At 42.8% G+C, this 19,688-nt stretch overlaps 1 protein-coding gene across 1 annotated transcript in view; it reads left to right on the top strand.

Annotated features, from left to right (window-relative positions):
* LOC138288536 (E3 ubiquitin-protein ligase PDZRN3-B-like) overlaps positions 1–19,688 on the top strand; it is a 1,139,595-nt gene that overhangs the window by 721,627 nt on the left and 398,280 nt on the right. The window contains exon 2 of the mRNA XM_069230067.1: positions 9,412–9,486. Coding sequence (XP_069086168.1) covers positions 9,412–9,486 — 75 coding nt within the window. The remainder of the gene's footprint in view (positions 1–9,411; positions 9,487–19,688) is intronic.

Below are 19,688 nucleotides of genomic sequence, written 5' to 3'. Positions count from 1 at the left end.
TGATCTCTATTGCACGCAAAGTTTTTGAGATAAAAATTGATGCTTTGTAATTAAAGGAAAGCAGCGAACTGAAAAAGAGTGTTGTTTAGATTGGTCTGGAAACTCTGATTATATTTATATTTTGAGTAAGTCACTTTGCTCCTATCCAGAATTAATCTTCTTTTACTGTAGCTAAATCACTTAAATGTGAAATGGTCTGCAGTCAATAAGGTAAATATTGTTCTCTGAGGCACTTCAGGAGTCCATGTTCAGTCCTCCCTCCTTGTACAGAGCAGATATTCAAACTCATTTCTACACCGTGGTCTGGAGTCACAAAATGCTTACACATATTGAAGCGTGACTTGTCTATCCACCAGCTACAACTATTCAATCCATTGATAACTTTTGTGAACTTGGGCATGATGCTACACATGCTGCTAATGTTACTTTCTGCAAGAACACAAATTTACCTACAGTAGACCCAGTAACATACATACTCCTGCCCATAGCACTGTTTCTTATTATATTGTCCACTTTCAGAGTTTGATTTATTTCAAAAGCTCTTTGCGAAAAATATCAACCATTTGCAAAAGAGCTGCAGCCATTGTAAGACATTGTGTTATTGAGAGGGGGTGCAAGCTCCACTCAGGCAACAACCACAATCCTCGTTTGGATGCATAACAAAAGTCACTAAATTAACCTGTACTTAACGCTCTGGAAACTTGACACAAATTAGTCAGGTTTAACTTAGAGGCAATGTGTAAAGTATTTATGCAGCACACAAACAATAAAGTGAAAAAACAACACAAGAAAAATTCCAAACTAGTTAAAAAAAATAGAGTAAATTTTGAAAACATAAAATGGTACCTGAACAAATAAAAATCCGATTAGTTAACAGGAGATATTGAATTTTAATGTTTTAAGAAAACATAGCACCAAAAGGCGCAAAGCACCAACTCTGGGTATCTAGTTGCGCTGGACCGGGTCAAAGCCACAAGTTCTGGGGGACCTGATGGAGTACAGAACAAGACCGAGTTTTCCCACTAGGAGTTGTATCATATGTCCTTGGCTTTAGGTCTGCACAACAGTGCATTGCACTGGTTGGCATTAGCTACAATGAAGTGCTCAGCTGTGCAGTGAGGATTTGCGGCATCCCACGTTGCTCTGCATTTGTTCCTATGAAGCACCAAACTGAGTGCCAATACTTTGTGGGCCTTGTATTACTCTGTGTCAGTTCCGATGAAGCTCTCAGCTGAGCAGTGAGCATGATTTCTAGATCAAAAATAAGGCAAAAAGTGAATTTAATACAAAATAATTAAAATGTGGTAAAGAGAAAAATGCATAAAATACCATGAAGGCCTAAAACAGAAGTACAGATAAGTGCAAAATCAATAAAATGTTATAATCCTTAATAAAATTCTAAGTGTCAAACTCATAAGGGTACTGACAGCATCCTCATACTAAGTTGAAGAGCAAGAGAGGAACATGGCCTTGTGTCTGCAAGGTAAATAATAAAGAAATAATCTCAAGAGAAAGAAAGAAATATAGCTCAATAACATAAGCTGCTATTAGATTTAGCAAATTCAGTATGGTATGTTCATGGTTAGGGTCTCATTGACAAATCAGAAACAACAAGGTAATTTTCGAAATCTTTAGCACTAACCCATTTATTAAGGTTAGAGAAAACTTCTGCTTGATCCCTTATCAACTGCACTCCAGAGATGTATTGCACAAAGGAATAGTTTCTTAAATAATAGCTCACAGAATGAACACAACTACACTAACATTTCCAGCGGTCCTTGAAAATGATTCACGAGTGCAAAATTGTTAGACTTGGCATCCTTGGCATGCTTCCTCCTGTGTTTTTGCCTCTGCTTCCTGTATTTTTTTACTCTGTGCTGGACTTTATTTTTGCTGGTTTTGGGCACTTTACCACTGCTGACCATTCCTAAAGTGCAAGTGCTCCTTGTATAAATTGTGATTTTGATTGGTTATCACTGGTTGGCATATTTGATTTACTGGTAAGTCCCTTGTAGAGTGCACTAGAGGTGCCCAGGACCTGTAAATCAAATGCTACTAGTGGGCCTGCAGCACTGAGTGTGGCACCCACATGAGTAGCCCTGTAAATATGTTTCAGATCTGCCACTTGCAGAGTCTGTATGTTCAGTCTTGCACTGCCAATTCGATCTGGCAAGTGTACCCGCTTGCCAGGCCCAAACCTTCCCTGTTACTTCATGTAAGTCACCACAAAGGCAGGCCCTAGTTAGCCCCATTGGCAGGGTGCAGTTTATTTAAGAGGTATGACATGTACTGGTGTGTTTTACATGTCAGGATAGGGAAATAGTGGCAAATTCAGTTTTCACTATTGCAAGGCCTATCTCTCCCATAGGTAAACATGGGAACTGCCTTTAAATATATTTTAAGTACAGTGTCCCGTTGGGAGCAGATAGAGGTGTGGAGTTTGGGGTCTCTGAACTAACAATTTATAAATATATCTTTTGGTAGAGTTAGATTTTGGATTGTTTGATAATGCCACTTTTAGAAAGTGGGCTTTTTCTTGCTTACCATTCTGTGCCCCTGCCTGTGGAATCCACACCTGTGTCAGACTGACAGTTGGGCTGTTTGTGAATTCCTTCTAGACAGTGACAAAGGGGGCTGAGGAGTGTCCTGCATATCCTGATAAGTTTCCTAGGCTAGAGTGGGAAGGGATGAGCTGACTCCTGTACCTGAAAGGGCTGTGCCTGTCCTCACACAATGCAGTCTCCAACCCTCTGAAGTGTGTCTGGGGCCACTCCTGGGCAACTCAGGATCTTGTGAATAACAGAGACTTTCTTTTGAAGTTTTCCTACTTCAAAGGCAGAAATGAGTATAAGTAGTGGACCCAAAACCCCAGATTATTGGAACAGTTCTGGATCAAGAGGAACCTCTGCCAAGGAGAAGAGCTGGAAGTGGAGCACTAGCCCCTTTACTGTGTGTGCTTTGCTGGGTTGGCCTGCAGTTGTGGCTTCTGCCTTCAAGAGGACAAAGACTGGACTTTGCTGAGTATCCTGCTTGTGAAGTTTCTGCAAGGGTTTGGACTGAGCTTGCCTTCTGTTAAGAAGTCTCAGGGACATCAAAGACTTCATTTGCCAGCACCTGAGCTCTCTTGCTGTGCCCCCCTGACTTGCCAAGTGGTGCCACATCCAGTCCCTGGGTCCCTGAAAGGAGAAGCTGGCAGAACCAAAGTGAAAATCCACGCACCAGAGGTGAGCGGCAGAAAAATCGATGCAGCACCTTCACCATGGCTGAAAAACTGATGCATCACTGGTAAGATCGATGCATCACCAGATCAGCACTCATTCATCGCTGCTGTGCGTCTGGATTTTCAATGCTTCTTCTCTGGCCATCAAAATCTTCAACATCACCACACGGACCAGAGGCTGCTGGTCTGGAAACGGATTAATGAGCTTGCCTGACTGAGAAAGAATCGATGCATGACCTCACTTGCGAGTAAGGAATTGATGCATCGCCTGCTTTTCCAATGCATGCTTGTCCGTGCATCATTATTTTTCACACATACCATATACTTTGTGCTAAAACAACGCATCCATTGATTTCTATGGATTAAACCTATTTTTTCTTTAAAATTCATATCTTTGCTTGCGTATGTTGGATTTTTGTCATTTTGCTCTTGTTTGATTAGGTAAATATTGGCTATGTGTCTAAACTGGTGTGTAGTCATTTTGTCATGTTTTCACTGTGTTACTGTGTGTGTTGGTACAAACACTTTACACACTGCTTCTGATATAAGCCTGACTGTTTGTGCCAAGCTACCAGGGGGTAAGCAGGGGTTATCTGAACTTTGTAGCTCCCTTACCCTGACTAGAGTGAGAGTCCCTGCTTGGACAGAGTAGAATGTGACTGCCAACCAGAGACCCCATTTCTAACAACAACGTAAGTACCATTCACAATACTTTTTCAAACAACATTGTATATAAATAATATATTTACATCATTCACTTTATGCTCTGCTGAAACAAGAGGAAGATGACTTTGCAACTGGACACTAATTGGGTGGGGCAAATGAGCAGAAGAAAGTTGAGTAAAACACCAGAATCTACATCCTTTTAATAAAAATGTGGCACCACTATTCATAGCATTATTATGCTATTACACACTAGGTAACTGGTTCCAAATGCAACATTATTAGTTCATTGGTTACAACTCCATGCATCATTATAAACACTAATTATGAGAAATAATTTTCACATGATATCTGTACATTTTGGCATATTTTGAAAACTCTACAACAAGCCTTTTTTGGGTGCATCACAAACGTAATTAAATTAACCTGTACTTAACCCTCTAGTAGCTTTGCACAAATCAGTTAGGTTTTACTTAGACGCAATGTGTAAAGTAGTTATGCAGCACACAAACAATAATAAAGTGAAAAACAACACAAGAAAATATCCAAACCTGATGCCTACTAATCATGTTTATTTTACAAGCCCTTTGCTCATGTAGTACCATTTATTAGGAACTTACACAAGTAAATGTAATGTGCTAATAATGTGTAGTTAAATTTTACCATGTTTGAAGGAGAAAGCATTTTTGCACTGGTTAAGAGGGGTGAAGTGCACAGAACCCTAATGCCAACAAAAACCAGCTGAGCAAAAATCAGGGAGTGAAGGCAAAACGTTTGGGGAATACCAGAGCAGGGATGTCAGGTCTGACAGTCAGGAACTCTAAAACGTGTAGGACAAGGGATCGGTACTTAATGGTTTTGCTTTACTCAATCCCCCTGACAGAAGCTTCATTAGAATCGAGAATATAACTTGGTGAATCGTAACTCAAACAATTCAAAAGTGTGTCTTTAGTGTAGTCTCCTAATGCTTATTCATCAGTTTCTTCCACGGTGTTAGTAAGGTAGCTTGAGGCTTCATTGCTGAGTTTTTGTCTCAGCCAGGACCAACTCTGATTTTCATTCTTAGTTTGCTGATATAAGTACAACTGAAGTCAATAACTTTGCACTTTGTGCAATATTATATCAATTACATCGAATCACTGATTTATGCAGTTGTTTAGAAGCAGATTATTGTTTGGTTTCGCCTGGAATTGGTCAGGTTTTCAAGTGATTCCATTTCCTGTTAAATATTTTATTCTGACAGTGCTTTCCTTTTCTTCTTTTAACTTCATTTTACTATTTGAATACAAAAAACACGCACACATCGCTATGGGCGCTGTTCTCTGTTGATTCCTTAATGTTAGGACTTTTAGTAATGCTGACAAGTAATCGCTCTTACCTTCCCCAATGCTCTTTTTTCCGGGACCTCCAACTGTTTCCGCCAAGAAGAGTCCCACTGTATAGTACAGCTCTCGGGGACCCCTGCTGAGTGACAGCTTAATGGACATATTTGCCCTTGGCAAGGAAATAGACAGCCATGGAAAAAGGTTTTATTTTATTTTTTGTTTTATATACCACTGCCCCATATTTGCTTCTTTATGTTTTCTGGAAAGAAATCTAACCAATGCATGTAACAGACTAAAAATAAATGTTTAGTATTTATGCTCACATTAACCGCAGGGTTTCAATCTGTGTGGCGGTGCTGGTCATGTTGATATATTGAACAGCTAAAGGTACTACCCTAAAATGCACTGGAACCTAAGACTTTTAGATTAAATAAACACATACGATGCTCAGAGATTGAATGGTGGGAAAAAGACCTGCAGTTCTCGGCGCAGACAAGTAGCCCCGACCGTGAAACATTTAAGACTGGCATTTCAACTGGTAAAATAAAATGTGTCACTTAAAAACTGATGTGAGCAGGTGTGCCTTAGTCGGTGCGCGTTCGTAGGTGCTTAATTTGAGCTGGTGGTTAAAGGTGGGGCCCAACAGTATTTATTTTCCCTCATCACTCATTTACCAAGAGCAAGGAAGAGAAAACACACAAAGGGTAAAGTAGGAGGAACAGAGAGATGCAAAAAAAAAATCAAAAGGGAGAAACAGGGACCGACAAAGCTGAGATAAAGGGTCAGGAAATGTCTTGTAGTGGATAAAAAAGAGACCAGAGATCAATACTAGACATCCTTGGTATTTGGCACACTCCATTTTCTACCACCAGCCGCAGGCTTCTTCGCAAAGATTTTGGCACGGCACTCATTCTTTTACAAACTAAGCACTTGCATTCATACAGGGGATATCTGTGTCCCTGTTGTTTTTATGCAATTGCAGCTTTTAACGTGCACACATTTATCTCAGAATTTCTCTGAGTTGATGAATTCACAGCTGACAGCACATATCTCCTGCTCCTTCCCACCTACTGCGTTCTCACCATGCACGTTTCTGCCCCACTCACTACCCCTAGGATCTCCTGTTCCTTCTGCACTCTTGTCAATAGTGGGAGCAGTGTGGACATGCAGTCAACAAGCGCAGTGAGTGAGCCTCTGGCACACCAAAAGCATGCTTCTCCACATCTTGCCTGTTAGAAATGGGGTTTCTGGTTGGCTAGTGTATGCAACTAAGCCAGGCAGAACCCACCCACTCTAGTCAGGGCGAGGGGGTTACACAACCACGATAACCCTTTCTCACCTTCTTGGTATCTTGGCACAAGCAGTCAGGCATAACCCAGAGGCAATATGTAAAGTGTTTGCACAACACAAACAACACATGTGACACACTATCCCCACCACAAAGGAAACACAACACCTAGTTATTTAAAAAATAAACTGTATTGCAAAAAACATCATTTAACCACATATAACAAGTATCAGTAATACCCTGCTACACAAGCAGTTCTCAGAACATTACTCAGGTACTATTACTCTGTGAAAAACAACAGTAGTCATAATAAAGCACATGGGTTACTGGTTGTGCTGCAACATAGGTAGTAGCCAAGCAACCACTGTCATTAGAAGGCACTTATTATGGTAACATATATGATCATAACTGCCAAAACAATATCCTAAAAGGCACTAAAAAGGCCTGTGAATGCCACTATACACTTTTCTCACCCGAACCGGCGAGTATAATCAGCTGCTCACCCCAGGTGCCACAACAAGGAATGATGGGTGTGAAAATGGGGGACGTCCATGTCTCAAATTCAGAGCTCCTGTGCTCCAATCCTCGTGCAGTACTTGCAGGGTCGGTGACCTCGGTCAAAGAATGCCACCCTGCCCTGCTGTGTGCCACAAAAATGCAAGTGGCAGAGAGGGGGGCAGTGGTAACAGGGGTCCTCCGATGAGGTTTTCCTACCTGCGATCATCCACCAAACAACAGGGGGGCCCAGTGTGACCGGGGGATCTCCATCGAGGTTGTCACCCCACCTGTGATCTTCAAGACAGTAAGGGGGGGGTGGCAGGAGCGAAGGACCTCCGGTGAGGTCGCCTCTCTTCTAGGCAGCCGCTTTCCTGCCAGACGATGCACCCACACCCAACATGGTGTGCAAGCCTCCCTCTCAGCCTTCCCAGGCAGCGATGCTGAAGGCACCAGAGGAGGTGCCTGACTGTGCCCTCTCTACAGTCTTCTTCATCGCGGGGCACTCAGCGATCGCTTCTGGGTTCATCTTCTTTTGTCCCGAGGGCACTTCGAGAAGCGCGTTCTGACACGCTAGTTCTGCCCGGATGACGGTGATCATGACTCCCACAGGGTGAGGAAGAAAAGAGCTCCTAATGCGCTTTAGGCAAATAAAGAAGAGTGCTCCTCACGTGCTATGCTCCAGCAAAGGAGTCTTCCTACATAGCGCTGTCCTTGCACTTAAGGAAAGCAAAGCACTGCACCACGTGGAGATACCCAGGAGCAGAAGCAGCACTCTTCACATGCTGGGTTCTCTGGAGGCACTCGGGGAACACAAAGATAGGCAGAGGCAAACAGGGAGAACAGCAACCCACAGGGAGGAAGGGGCTATCTCCTCAACTAATCCAGCAATGCCAGTCGAGCCCACACCAAGGGGGCAGCTGATCAGCAGTCCAGAAGCCTCTCTGGGAGAGGTTCGGTCCCAGTTCCAAAAGTGCTCCCAAAATGTGGGAGAAAGCTCCAAGTACTGGTTATAGGAGTGTCTCCTCCGTCCTCCAGCACAGGCTCCAGACATCAGTAGGGGATACATTAAAATTCTCTGAGATTCCACAACGGACAGGAGTGGGCATTTATGAACTATTTTCTTAATGCAAAATGAAAACTTGCGTCTAAAAATGGATGTATGAATGTATTTTGCACAGCCAAATAGCAAATGCACTGGAGTGCATACCCCTCGGTGCCCTTACAAATTCTGCATATCAGAGAATGTAAGTTTAGTCTGCAATTTCTTTTAAGGATTAAGGGACTGCTCCCTCTTTTGGCCCTAATTACCACTGCAGAGTTTGTAATGGTGCTGAGGGATATGTAGTGTTATGCAGTGGTTTCTAAATGGGGCTGGGAGAAGGAGCAGTCCCTGTATGTTTAAATCCATTGTAGAATAAACTTTCATCTGCATTGATTTTCAAACAGAGGGACAACTCCCTCTTCCAGCCCTGTTTAGAAATCAGCCACTACAGATTAATTCCTCTTGTGGAGCGGCAGAATTTATCAGTAACTCCACATTACAGGAGCAACTCAGAATTACCAAATTCCTCTGATTCCGCCAGAGGAATTAAAAGTTCTGCCCAGGTCTATTTTTGCAGGTAATTTTGCTTTATTATGCCTCATATAATTGTGCAAGTTACTCCAACTCCTAGTTAAACTGCATAGCTTCCTTAGCTAGAGAAATGTAATGTTACTATTACTGTCACCAGGAAACAAAGCGTGGCAGCTGTAACTAGTGTGTATCCATGTGTCCTCCAAACTGATGTGCCTCACATTCAAGCATGAACAGAAGGTCCTGGAAGTAGAGCATGCTCATCACACATTCCCTGTGACCTGTTTCTGTGTCCTTAGTGAACCTACGTCATATGGTCTTTGGCCTATTGTGATGGAAACTGGGCACAGGCACACCCTTTGGCCTTGCCACGTACGCTTTCTCCTTCTCCCCAAAACTACTGTACACATGACTTTTAGGTAAGAGCTTTGAACGCCAGGCACAGCGCTTGGAATTGGACCCAACTTTCTGATCCCTCTGTGCATGACATTCAGTTGTCCTCATTAGGCACAGTTGTTGGCCCTTGGTTATGCTCTGGAGTTTTTGCATCTGCCCAAACCACTCTGAAAATGCCAATCGATATTGTGCTACTGGCACTTAGCACCAAGTTCCATTGCTACCGAAAATATGACGCAGGGTATGTCAGTAACTTATACCCTCTGCCCAGTTCTATAACCACCAAAACCACTGATCATTGATGCAAAACAACTATCTCTAAAACGTGCGTTAACAGTTTTGTGTCAACATTTTTTAGTTATACTCTGAATTTGTACTCTTGGGAAGGTCCTTGTTTAGTATTCAATGAGTGTCTGTATAGTAATGATTATTTTCCTTGTCTTTCCAGGTGACCGGATCTTCAAAAATGAAGAAATGGACCTTAGTCGCCCTTGAGATGCCAAAGAGCAAGCTAAGAAATCAGGTAATTGTTTAAAGGGCTAGAACCACGGAGCATTTGATTCTGTTTTTGTGAGGGTCTCAAACGCAAAATACCTGTTACCTGAAGGTGCAGTTTAAATAGGACTGTGGCAAATGTATCCGACAAGATAGTATACTAGTGAGGTTCGGTGAGATCACCATCTGGCAAAAACTCACAGGAACGCCCTGAAATGATTAGGAACTGTAAATGAGAATCACTGGTAGATGTGGAGTGTTTGCTGTAAACTCAGCCAAAGATAACAATGTTGACTCAACTCTTGAAATTAGAGCCAACTGGAGACTCTGTTATCGGTATGCTTGATGCTACAACTGAATAATGGTGTTTCCTTTGATACAATGTACTAAACCATCCAATCGCAGAGTAAATGTGGAGCCTCATTAAGGCAGAACTCTGTGGCCATAATAATTAGTATATCAGAAAAGCTTTTTTTCACTTGCAATTACTTTGGCATTGTCTGATAAATCTGTGTGAAATATTCGAAAAGGTTTCAGCAACCATCTAAAATGTGTCTTTTCAAAATGGAGTAAATTAGAAACGGGAGGACAGAGTTATGATGAGGGTCTAAATGATTCAATCCCATATTAAATAAAGGGGTCTAGCAGAGGGTGGGGAAATCCTATTTCTACAAGTAATGACTTTACATCTCCTCACATATCCAAAGGGCGGAATCCTCCAGGTATCAAAGGAAAAATATATTTTAAAAATAAATCTGATTGAAAAACGGGCCTTGATTTCCCTTCATCCAACGTGGGATCCACCGAGCACTGAAGGAATAAGGATCTCAAAATCTAATTGGTTGTCCACGACTGCAAATTTTTATTTCCGGACATTCTTGTATGATGCAAGGTATTTATGAATACACATGGGTTCTGCTTTGCAGTAAAAAAAAAATGTGGGAGGTACGTACGAGGGGAGCACAGCACATTCATTGACCACAGAGAGGATAAGGGGGAAAAAAAGGGTGTATACTACCCCCCAAAATGAAAAAATGCACAGTTTCTTTCTTTGGGATTTGCAAACCCCCAAGCTGCCATATTGTACATATGTACTCTATGAATCAGACTTTGTTTATAGGTGCACGAGAGGTCCCCAGCATCTGCAGATCCGTAACATCAGTTTGGAACCATTGACCAGTACCTGGCTTTATAGAGCAAAGACAAACTTATGGGGGGAAAGGGAGTATTAAGGGTCAAGGAGGGAATCCTCTCACCCTAAAGAAGATATAAATAAAAACCACCAAAGAAAAGTTAAAAGTTCCCAATTTTTGCTGCAGGATTTATGACTCTGCTTCTGGATTTGTGAATTGCCAAATCCATCCATTTTGTATTTATGCACTCCAAACATGCAACCCTGATTTGTAAGATGAAAGGAGATGGCTGCTGCAGTTGATCTGTGGTATTATATTGGATCGTCGGTTCCGACATGAACTTAAAAAATTAAAAATAAAACAAAGGACAGCTCACGAAACAGATGTGCATGTCCAAAACCATTTTAGTGAACTCTGTGGATGCAAGTGCTTGGCACAGGGTTATGTGCAGTGATTTATGTCCACGCAGAAGCTCGCCTCAGGGAATACCCATGCTAAGAAGGCTCCCTGCATATGCAGTTTTTCTTAGGCACTTCCCATACTTACTCCCCCTGGCTATAGTGCTCGGTAGACAGAGAGAATGTTGTGCAGGGTTTTGTTACTCAGTACGGCATTTCTTCATGTGCGATGACCGACTGCACCAGTGGCCACTACCATTACCTCAAGCAATGTTTCTTCAAGTTTACAGACTTCATTGAGATTTCTAGACACATGAGAGTCCTTTTTACTTGTTTGCTAAGTGTTAAATGCCAACCAGAAGCATGCAATTGAGTTGAAAATTAGTTAAGTTTGCTTTAGGAAAATTACGTTTTCTCCTCTCCCTGCTTGTCCAAGTGCGCATCAGTGCTACCTCCAAGTGCCTAGTGTATAGTCCGCACAAATCAGAATGCTCACCAATATCCCCAATTTTACACTTGTCGTAACTATTCCCTTTCTGAGCTGGATTCAAAGTTGACATCCCTGTACACATTGCCAGGGACACATTGATTTTTATACATAGAAGTGATCTACACTGACAGATATCTTCTTGATGTGAAGAATGTCAATGTGAAATTGCAAACTGTGTATAAAAATCAAATAATTATTTTTTTCCCTAATAATGAAACATATAAACTGGAAACTGTGGCCTTTACCAGAAGCGAAAATACATATTGATGTGCATGGTGGAAAAAACAGCTAACTTATTTTTTGAAAATCGGTACAAAATTCGATTTATTCAAACAGTTTGTATTTTATTTTTAAGAATGATTCCCATTGGTTCTACAACAGATAAGTACACAATGTGAGGTGATTCAGTGATAAAAGTACTTAGGGTTAACCCGGGAACAATGAGTTTAAGTTTATTTCCATACTTCGTTGCTTCTGATCTTCGAGAGATCTAACTGTTAATAAGCATCAGTTTATCTATACTGTAATGTAGGAACTCCACTCTTCAATGATATTATTATTTCTTCTCAACCCATACACCATAGCTCTTACTGAAATGAGGGATCCATTCAGTACTGAATAATTGATTTCCTGGGCAAACTACTCACATATATAAGCTTTCGGCACATGGCAGGTAATATGTAACCCTTAGTTATCCTGATACTGTCTGTCTGTGACAGAACTACTTCCCAATTTTCCAAGCAATTGCAAATGAAATCATCAATCTCTGTCAATTAACAATTTATATCACGCGGAGCCTAAGCTATTAGAGCATCCCAAACAAACAGGATTATTTTTATTCAGCCTTTGTGTGCCTGTGCTTCTTTTGTAGGAATTATATTATGAAATGGGCATTATCCATAACCAAATAATATACATTTACATTTGAGTTTAGAAAACGGAAAGGTTTATGTTGCTTCAGATAGTTTGGCATTTGAAATCAATAACGAGAGAGCTTCTCATACTCAGGGGTGGCTTCTTCGCAATGGCAAAGAGCCAGCAACTGACAAATAAAACGTTATTTTGTTTTATTTTTCAGCTGCTGGCTCAGCTGAAACAGCTTGGTGTAGGGAGAGGTGGGGCTGGGCTATGGGGGGGGGGGGCGAGGAGGAGGAGTGGAGTGAGTGCACTAAGTGTGCAGGTCAGTTTGGCCGCCCACCCTAGGCCTGCCAAACTGACATGTGCACTTAGGTTTCTCCATCCCACTTGTGCTGCACAGACTCCAATGTAGTGTCTGAGGAGCAGACCAAGCTGCTCAGATCAATCCTGGCACTGCTTTCATGCTAAGTAAAGCATGAGAGCAGTGCCAGGATTGCGTGGGGAGCCTCTGCTTAGCGTCCCAGGGACTGCTGGGACACCATCAGTAGAGGAGCGCAAGGTGGCCAGTGAAGTTAGAACAGGTATGTCTTTTTTTATTCTTATTCATTTTTTAGTTTTTTATTGCACCTCCCCACCCGCCTATCCCCTTGAGATTTCCAGTGGCCGCTGGTGCTCATGATTCATTTTCACTTCGTACCGAAGTATTCAGAGCTTCTACAATTGGCGAGTTTACGAACTTGACTGTCCATCAGTGAACATTTTTCTATCCACTGCTTTCCTGAGGAGTTTCATTACAAGGTTACGTCTCCCCATGAAAAGCTGTGTACGCTGAGGTGTAAAAGATCTTAATTCTTGTTTTCTTTTAAGTTATACCAGAGGGTATTGTTTTTTCCTCACGTTTTCACTTTATGGAACATTACAATTGTAGGGTTTACACTGTATGCTGATAAAGGATTACGTTGGCTTGTCTTTAAAGTTCCTTTGGTAATAGTAATTACGTCACAGAGTTTCTTGATTCCATTTCGAAGAATCAGGGTCTTGTATAGGGTCATCAGAAAATCAAGGAAAATGTTGCTGTGAAAAAACCCAGAAACAATTTATAAAACTCTCCAGCCCAGGTTTTTTTGGCAGTTAAAACACACATTACATAGCTAACTTACGTCCCCAGCAGTTTGATGCTCACTTCTTTTTTATTTTTTTAGGCTTGATATATATGGCACTTGGGCCATTGATGGCGAATTTGTTGCATTCTATAATTTAATGGGCTTTTGGTGAAGCCTCTTTATCCATTGGCTTCTTTTGCTTCACTACCTTAAGCCAGGGCCGGCTTTAGGGTGGTGCGAGCGGTGCGGCCGCACCAGATGCTGACCTCAGGGGGTCACTGTGTTTAGCAATCAGGTACGAAACTTGCGATTTAAAAGCACCTGCTGAAAACTTTGTGTGTCCAGCCTTTAGGGAAGCAATTAAAATATCAAGATATCTCTTCTGATTAATGTTCCTGCTAGGGAGAGAGATGGGGGTTTAGTCTAGTGGCAGCTTTGACTCTCCATAAAGTAGTGTAGAGGGTTAAAGTGCCTGCTGCAAAGAACAGAATGATATTTTGTATGGATAGCTGAGTGGATTATTAAAGCCAGCCTTTACAAGCGCTTTAAAATGAATGTATGTTAAAGGGGGCGCTATGGGGAGATGAGTGGCACATTTCCCAGGTGGTAGTGAGGGATCTGAGGAGGTGGTCATAGGGGGAGGGGAGTCCCAAAAAAAGACTGTTGCACAGGGCGCCACCAATGCTAAAGCTGGTCCTGCCTTAAGCCTTTGGCTTCAGACTTCTCCAGTCATTTCTTAGATCAACCCATAGGAGTAATTTATTCATTTTGTTTTCCTATTGGTTGTCTAGGTGTGTTGTAATGCCTGCATTGGAATACAGGAATGAGTATTTTACCTATAAAATCAATTATCACGCGGCCTGGCAGCAAGTGAGCGCTGGGAAAACATCTGAAAAATGAATGCCATAGAAACAAAAGCCCTTGCGCATGCGTTTCACTGAGCGAGATGCTTTAGGAATTAAAAAGGGCTCGGACCCCCGTCCACGTCACGTCAGTGTCTTTCATTGGCTCGTGGGCTTGCCTGTTAGAATATGCTTGATTTCATTAGTGGAAGGCACACATACGTCATGCCTTTTCCGGTGGATAGCCCTCCTTGAGCGCATCGATCAAGTACAGAAAACATACGAGGCTCGCTGTTTTCCATCCGGTTCGTGGACTACTTTTTCTCTATTTTCTGAGCGCGATCTCGCTTGGCAGAAGTCGAGTGCTTTACATAATATCGACCCTGTTAAACACTTAATTGCACTTTTTCCGGGTATTGCACTTTTGCAGATAGGTTTCACAACGAGTGAACATTCCTGTTAGGAGTTTACAACGCTATCAGCTCTAACACAAGCAAACGCGAGACCAGTTGCATTGCAAATGCTTGTTTGTTTTCTGCGATCTCTCCCCAATGCTGCTGGGCAAACATCATTGGAAGCTAATCTGTTTGTTAGTTGTATAGCGTGGACACTTCTGACCCAAAAGCCTCACAAACGTCCGATTGTCTTTGCCAGTGCTCCTTTAATCTTAGTAATGAGTGAAATAAAGCATTTGTAGCTTTTTAATATAAAGATTTGGAATTTAGTAGTGTGAACTATTGATATTTATGGTATTTGGTCCTATTTCAGGAAGCGTTTTTCTTGCCACGTTGAAAACAATTGTAATGCCTAATGACTCCAAAGGCACAAAAGAACAGAAATACCCTTTAAACCAAGGGCGACTGCTTCCAATGGGCAAAGGGGCTGCACCCCCTCCCCAATTTTCTGGCTTTGTCTGCCATCAATCAAAGAATTAATCACAGAATCAAAAGCTATTAGTTAACTGCTTCGAAGGCACACAGAGCAGGAACACAAGATGCCCCTTTCAGATAGCTGACGCTGCCCTGTGTTGGAGTCATACTGTGACACTCGCTTTATGGGAGGGTCAGGCAAGCACTTTTACTGACATGTTCACTAGTGCGCCTGTGTCTGACATTCTGGATGCTTAAGGGCTTAAATCACTTCAGCCCTGGCTTGCCATTATCTGGGGCCTTTGGTTTCCAACCCTGGATGACGCCAGTAACATTACTTTTTGCAGCATCCCAGGGCGACATGAGCATCAGCTCTGGGAGTGGCTGCATGTTAGGTATGAATTGCTCCCCACTACTCCCTTTCTGAAGTCATCATCGGGTGGGTTGGGATCAGTAAGCATCACAGACACAGACCCCACCCTAAGACGAGGTGCTAACGGGTGGGATGACCATACCCTCATAGCCACCACAAGCTTTCCTCGCAGCCACGGTCATCCATCACTACTGGGCTGCAGAAACAATAGTTAGGCAGGCCACAGTGGTAAAACTGTGTTTGGACAAACATGCCTATCCAATAGGAAAGTTTAAATAGGCACCCTCTCCTGCACCTCTCTTGGCACAGGGCATCCGGGTAAACCACCTTCTTTTAATCCTCTTTTCCTGTGGGGCTCGATGTGTGTTCCTTCATTAACACACTCTCCCTGCCCTCCAGTGTTTGTTATTTCAGCACCCACTGCAAACACATAGCACATTCCTGAGCCTCGCTGTCAGACCCCCAGGACAGCTCCAGTTTTACTGGCAGAAGGAGTGGGGGCTGCGCTTCACGCAAAAGCATAAGTTTTATCTCTGGTGCGTGGGCTGAGGTTCACACATTGTACAAGTTGTTTTAGGGCTGGGATGGGTGCAGGACCTCACAAGTGTTCCAGTGCCCCTGGCTGCAATCACACCTGTTTGGTTTTGCAGAAAGGAGTTTTCTCTGCATGTCAGACTTGATTCAGTTTTAAAGGGGTGGGGATCCTTTCCCCACATTTTGGGTTTCAATCCCAGAGACAAAACCATGCATTTCACACGCTTTCTTTTGGCGGCAGATCAAGATCATGTGAATCTGGGCAAATTACTTAATCTCCCCGTGCCTACAAAAATGAATGTGTTGTTCTGTAATATAATTGGTGCTCATGTAAAGCGCCAATACCCTCAGGTGGAGTTTGTGCTACATTAAACTGCAAAAAACAAAAAACTGTAGATAGTAATAGTTGCTTGCCTTTCACTGGCCAGTAGGTGTTTGCCATGGTGCAGCATTTTGATCGCCCATAGACACAAAGGGGCACACAGTATTAGGGACTGGCGATCTAACACTAGCTAGAATAGGCCAAAGGCTACATGGTTGGTCAGGTGCTTTTTTTCGTCGCTTCCTGTGTATACTTTCCATGTACTCTACACATATATAGTCCGGTCTAGATGGTGTTTAACCCCTATGGTGGCTGGGAAGAGGTGGTCTTGTCCTTGCACACAGCTCCTGTGTGCCTGGGACGAGACCACCTCGTCCTGCTAGTGCTCCTCCTGTGGGACTCCCCCTCACCCCCAGACAGGGATTGAAGGGGAATCGCTTCCCCTTCCAATCCTGACCCCCACACCAGTAACGTCTGATGACATCAGCACATGATCGCTTGCTGACCTCATCAGAGGTCACCTCCCATCGCGCTGGAAGGATGCGGAAGAGAAATGCTAAGCATTTTTCTTCTGCTTGGGAGGAGGGGACGGGCAGAGACATCGAAAGAAAGGAAAGGATTTGCCTTTCTTTCAATGTCATTCTGAGCATTTCTGCTGTCCGATCGGGATGCGATCGGTCAACAGGAATGCCCACTAGACACCAGGGAGTTTTTTTTATTTTTATTTACATATAAAGGTGAGCGACCCTTTGGGCAAGGGTCGCTCCCCTGGGGGGCATTTTATTATTAGGCCTTACCCCCCCCCGGGCAGATCTGCCTATATTGATTAGGCCGATCTGCCCCCAGGGTGGACAGAATATAAACCATAAACATAAGTGGTACAATAGTAGGGATAAATTGAAATTTTTTATTTCTCACAATGAACTTCTAAATTGATCATTGGTAATGTATTTTAATGACAGCAAAATTATTCTAATGATTGTTTTGGACATAAAACCCAAAATTGCGCACATACAACATATACAAAAAGACTTACATTATACTTATTTACAAACAATATATACAAACATGTACAAACGCAGTCTTCATCATTCTCCACAACTAATTAGAGAGACGTGGTTGTCAAGATATATTGAGACTTTCTTCCACATGACAGAGATGGTTGCGGTGGCTGTCACATCTTATGTAACCACTTTCCTTAGACTCTGATTCAAGAAACGATGTGAGCCAAAATCATAGTCTATATGCTAAGTATGTTTTGCAACCTCCTTAACAAAAAGGTCGACACGTTTCGGCCCCTATACCTATGGGCCTCTTCTGGACTCATGGAGTGATAAAGACCTATAAACAATATACAAGAACAGGTTCACTTTCTCTATAAATATTTTAATATTTAAAAGTTGTTCAAGGAGTACCTTCACCGTGACAGATAATCACACACCCCAAATGTGATATGCTAAAATCCCATGCCAACATTATGTATTCACTTTGTTTGAGTAATCTAGAGTCACCATGGCTGATGTGATTAAACATGCCTGAAAATTGAGAATTCTCTTTGTGCCAATACCACCCACAAGAGATAATCTGGCCATTATTACGCATAAATGCAAAAGAAAGTATATGTGAGGGTTCAAATGTCCAACTACCCCACATGCTAAGTGAAAAGTAGTAGCCATCTTACATCGCAAGTCTGAAGCAATCAAAACTACCAGCCTCACTGTGTCTAGAAGTGAATGGAAATGGAAAAAGTGAAATGTGGAAACACTATTCAAAATTACAATGTAAAATAAAGAAGACACAGGCACAACTTATCTTATTAGTCACTTACTAGTGATTTGTATGATGTACGCACTCAGCCCGGCGCATCGGTCATTCTATTGCGTTCCAGATGATGGGAAAACATGAAATAGCCTCCACCATCTTTAAATAGGGATGAAGCTCTGTGGCGACCATCTTAACTTCTGGTGCCGATCTCTAAAAATCCCCCCTGTACTTTATCTACGGCGGACAAAACCATCCGCCTGGATCTCTACTCATCTGTTTGCGCTCCCATAAAAATTAGAATCCAAAGGTGAAAGGAGGTCAGCGTACCTCTCGAAAATGATGGCGCATATGACGGCGGCCATCTTTAAACAGAGAGGGAACCTTGTTTTATGCTCCACAAAGGTCATCTTGTATGATGGTAATATATACATATCTATTTCACCCTGTTGAATACAAAGGGGTGCTGTGTGCTATGGCTGCATACTCCCAGAGGTCATATTGACCACAGAGGAACGAACAATGAAAATCGGTGGCCCTACAAAGATATAGAAATATAAAGGCAGCCTGATTGTTAGAAATTGGATTTTTGGTTGGCAGTCAGGCTACCCTCTGTCCAAGCAAGAACCCTCACTCTAGTGTCAGGGTAAGTCACACACAATCCAAATTATCCTGTGCCCACCCTTTGGTAGCTTGGCACGAGCAGTCAGGCTTAACTTAGAAGGCAATGTGTAAAGCGTTTGTGCAATAAATCATACAATGACACAATATAGCACCACAAAAATACACCACACAGTGTTTAGAAAAATATATAATATTTATCTGGGTATTTGCAGGTCAAAACGATCAAAGATGCAATATGAATTTGTAAAGATACCACTAAAAAGTGATATGAAGTGTCTTAAGTCTTTAAAAAGTAAACAAAGTCTCTTTCAAGCACAAAGTACCTGGTTTGTAGTGGAAAATCTCCGCAGAGGGCCGCAGAAGAGGAGAAGCGTGGAAAAATGGTGTGTGCGTCGGTTACGCTCCTTCACACACGGACTTGCGTCATTATTTTTCACGCGGGTAGACGTGCGTCGTTCTACGGGAGGAAAAATGGTGTGTGCGTCGGTTTTGCCCCTTCACACACGGACTTGCTCTGTTATTTTTCACTCGGGGAAGACGTGCGTCGTTTTCCGGCATGCGGCCCGTCTCCTTCTATGGATCGCGGGATTACCAGATGTCCCAGGGTCTGTGCGTGGATTCTACGGCTTGTTTTCTGGCTGCGCGTCGTTCCGGGAGGGTGTGCATGGAATTTTCTTTCTCACGGCAGGCGTTGCGTCAATATCCTCTCTGGAAGTCAGGCGGCGTTGTCCTTGCGAGGCCGCGCGTCGAAGTTCCGGTCGCCCCTTAAGCGTCGCGTTGAGCAGCATCGGCGTGCGGCGATTTTCTCACCGCGGAGCAAGCTGTGCGTCGAAATCTTCGGCGCATGAAGCGTCCGAATGAAAAAGAGAAGTCTTTTTGGTCCTGAGACTTCAGGGAACAGGAGGCAAGCTCTATCCAAGCCC

The sequence above is a fragment of the Pleurodeles waltl genome, chromosome 4_1 (genome assembly GCF_031143425.1).
Source record: "Pleurodeles waltl isolate 20211129_DDA chromosome 4_1, aPleWal1.hap1.20221129, whole genome shotgun sequence".
NCBI classification, from domain to species: Eukaryota; Metazoa; Chordata; class Amphibia; order Caudata; family Salamandridae; genus Pleurodeles; species Pleurodeles waltl.
The sequence above is the reverse complement of the archived record's forward strand: the minus strand, read 5'-3'. Positions and strand labels throughout refer to the sequence as shown.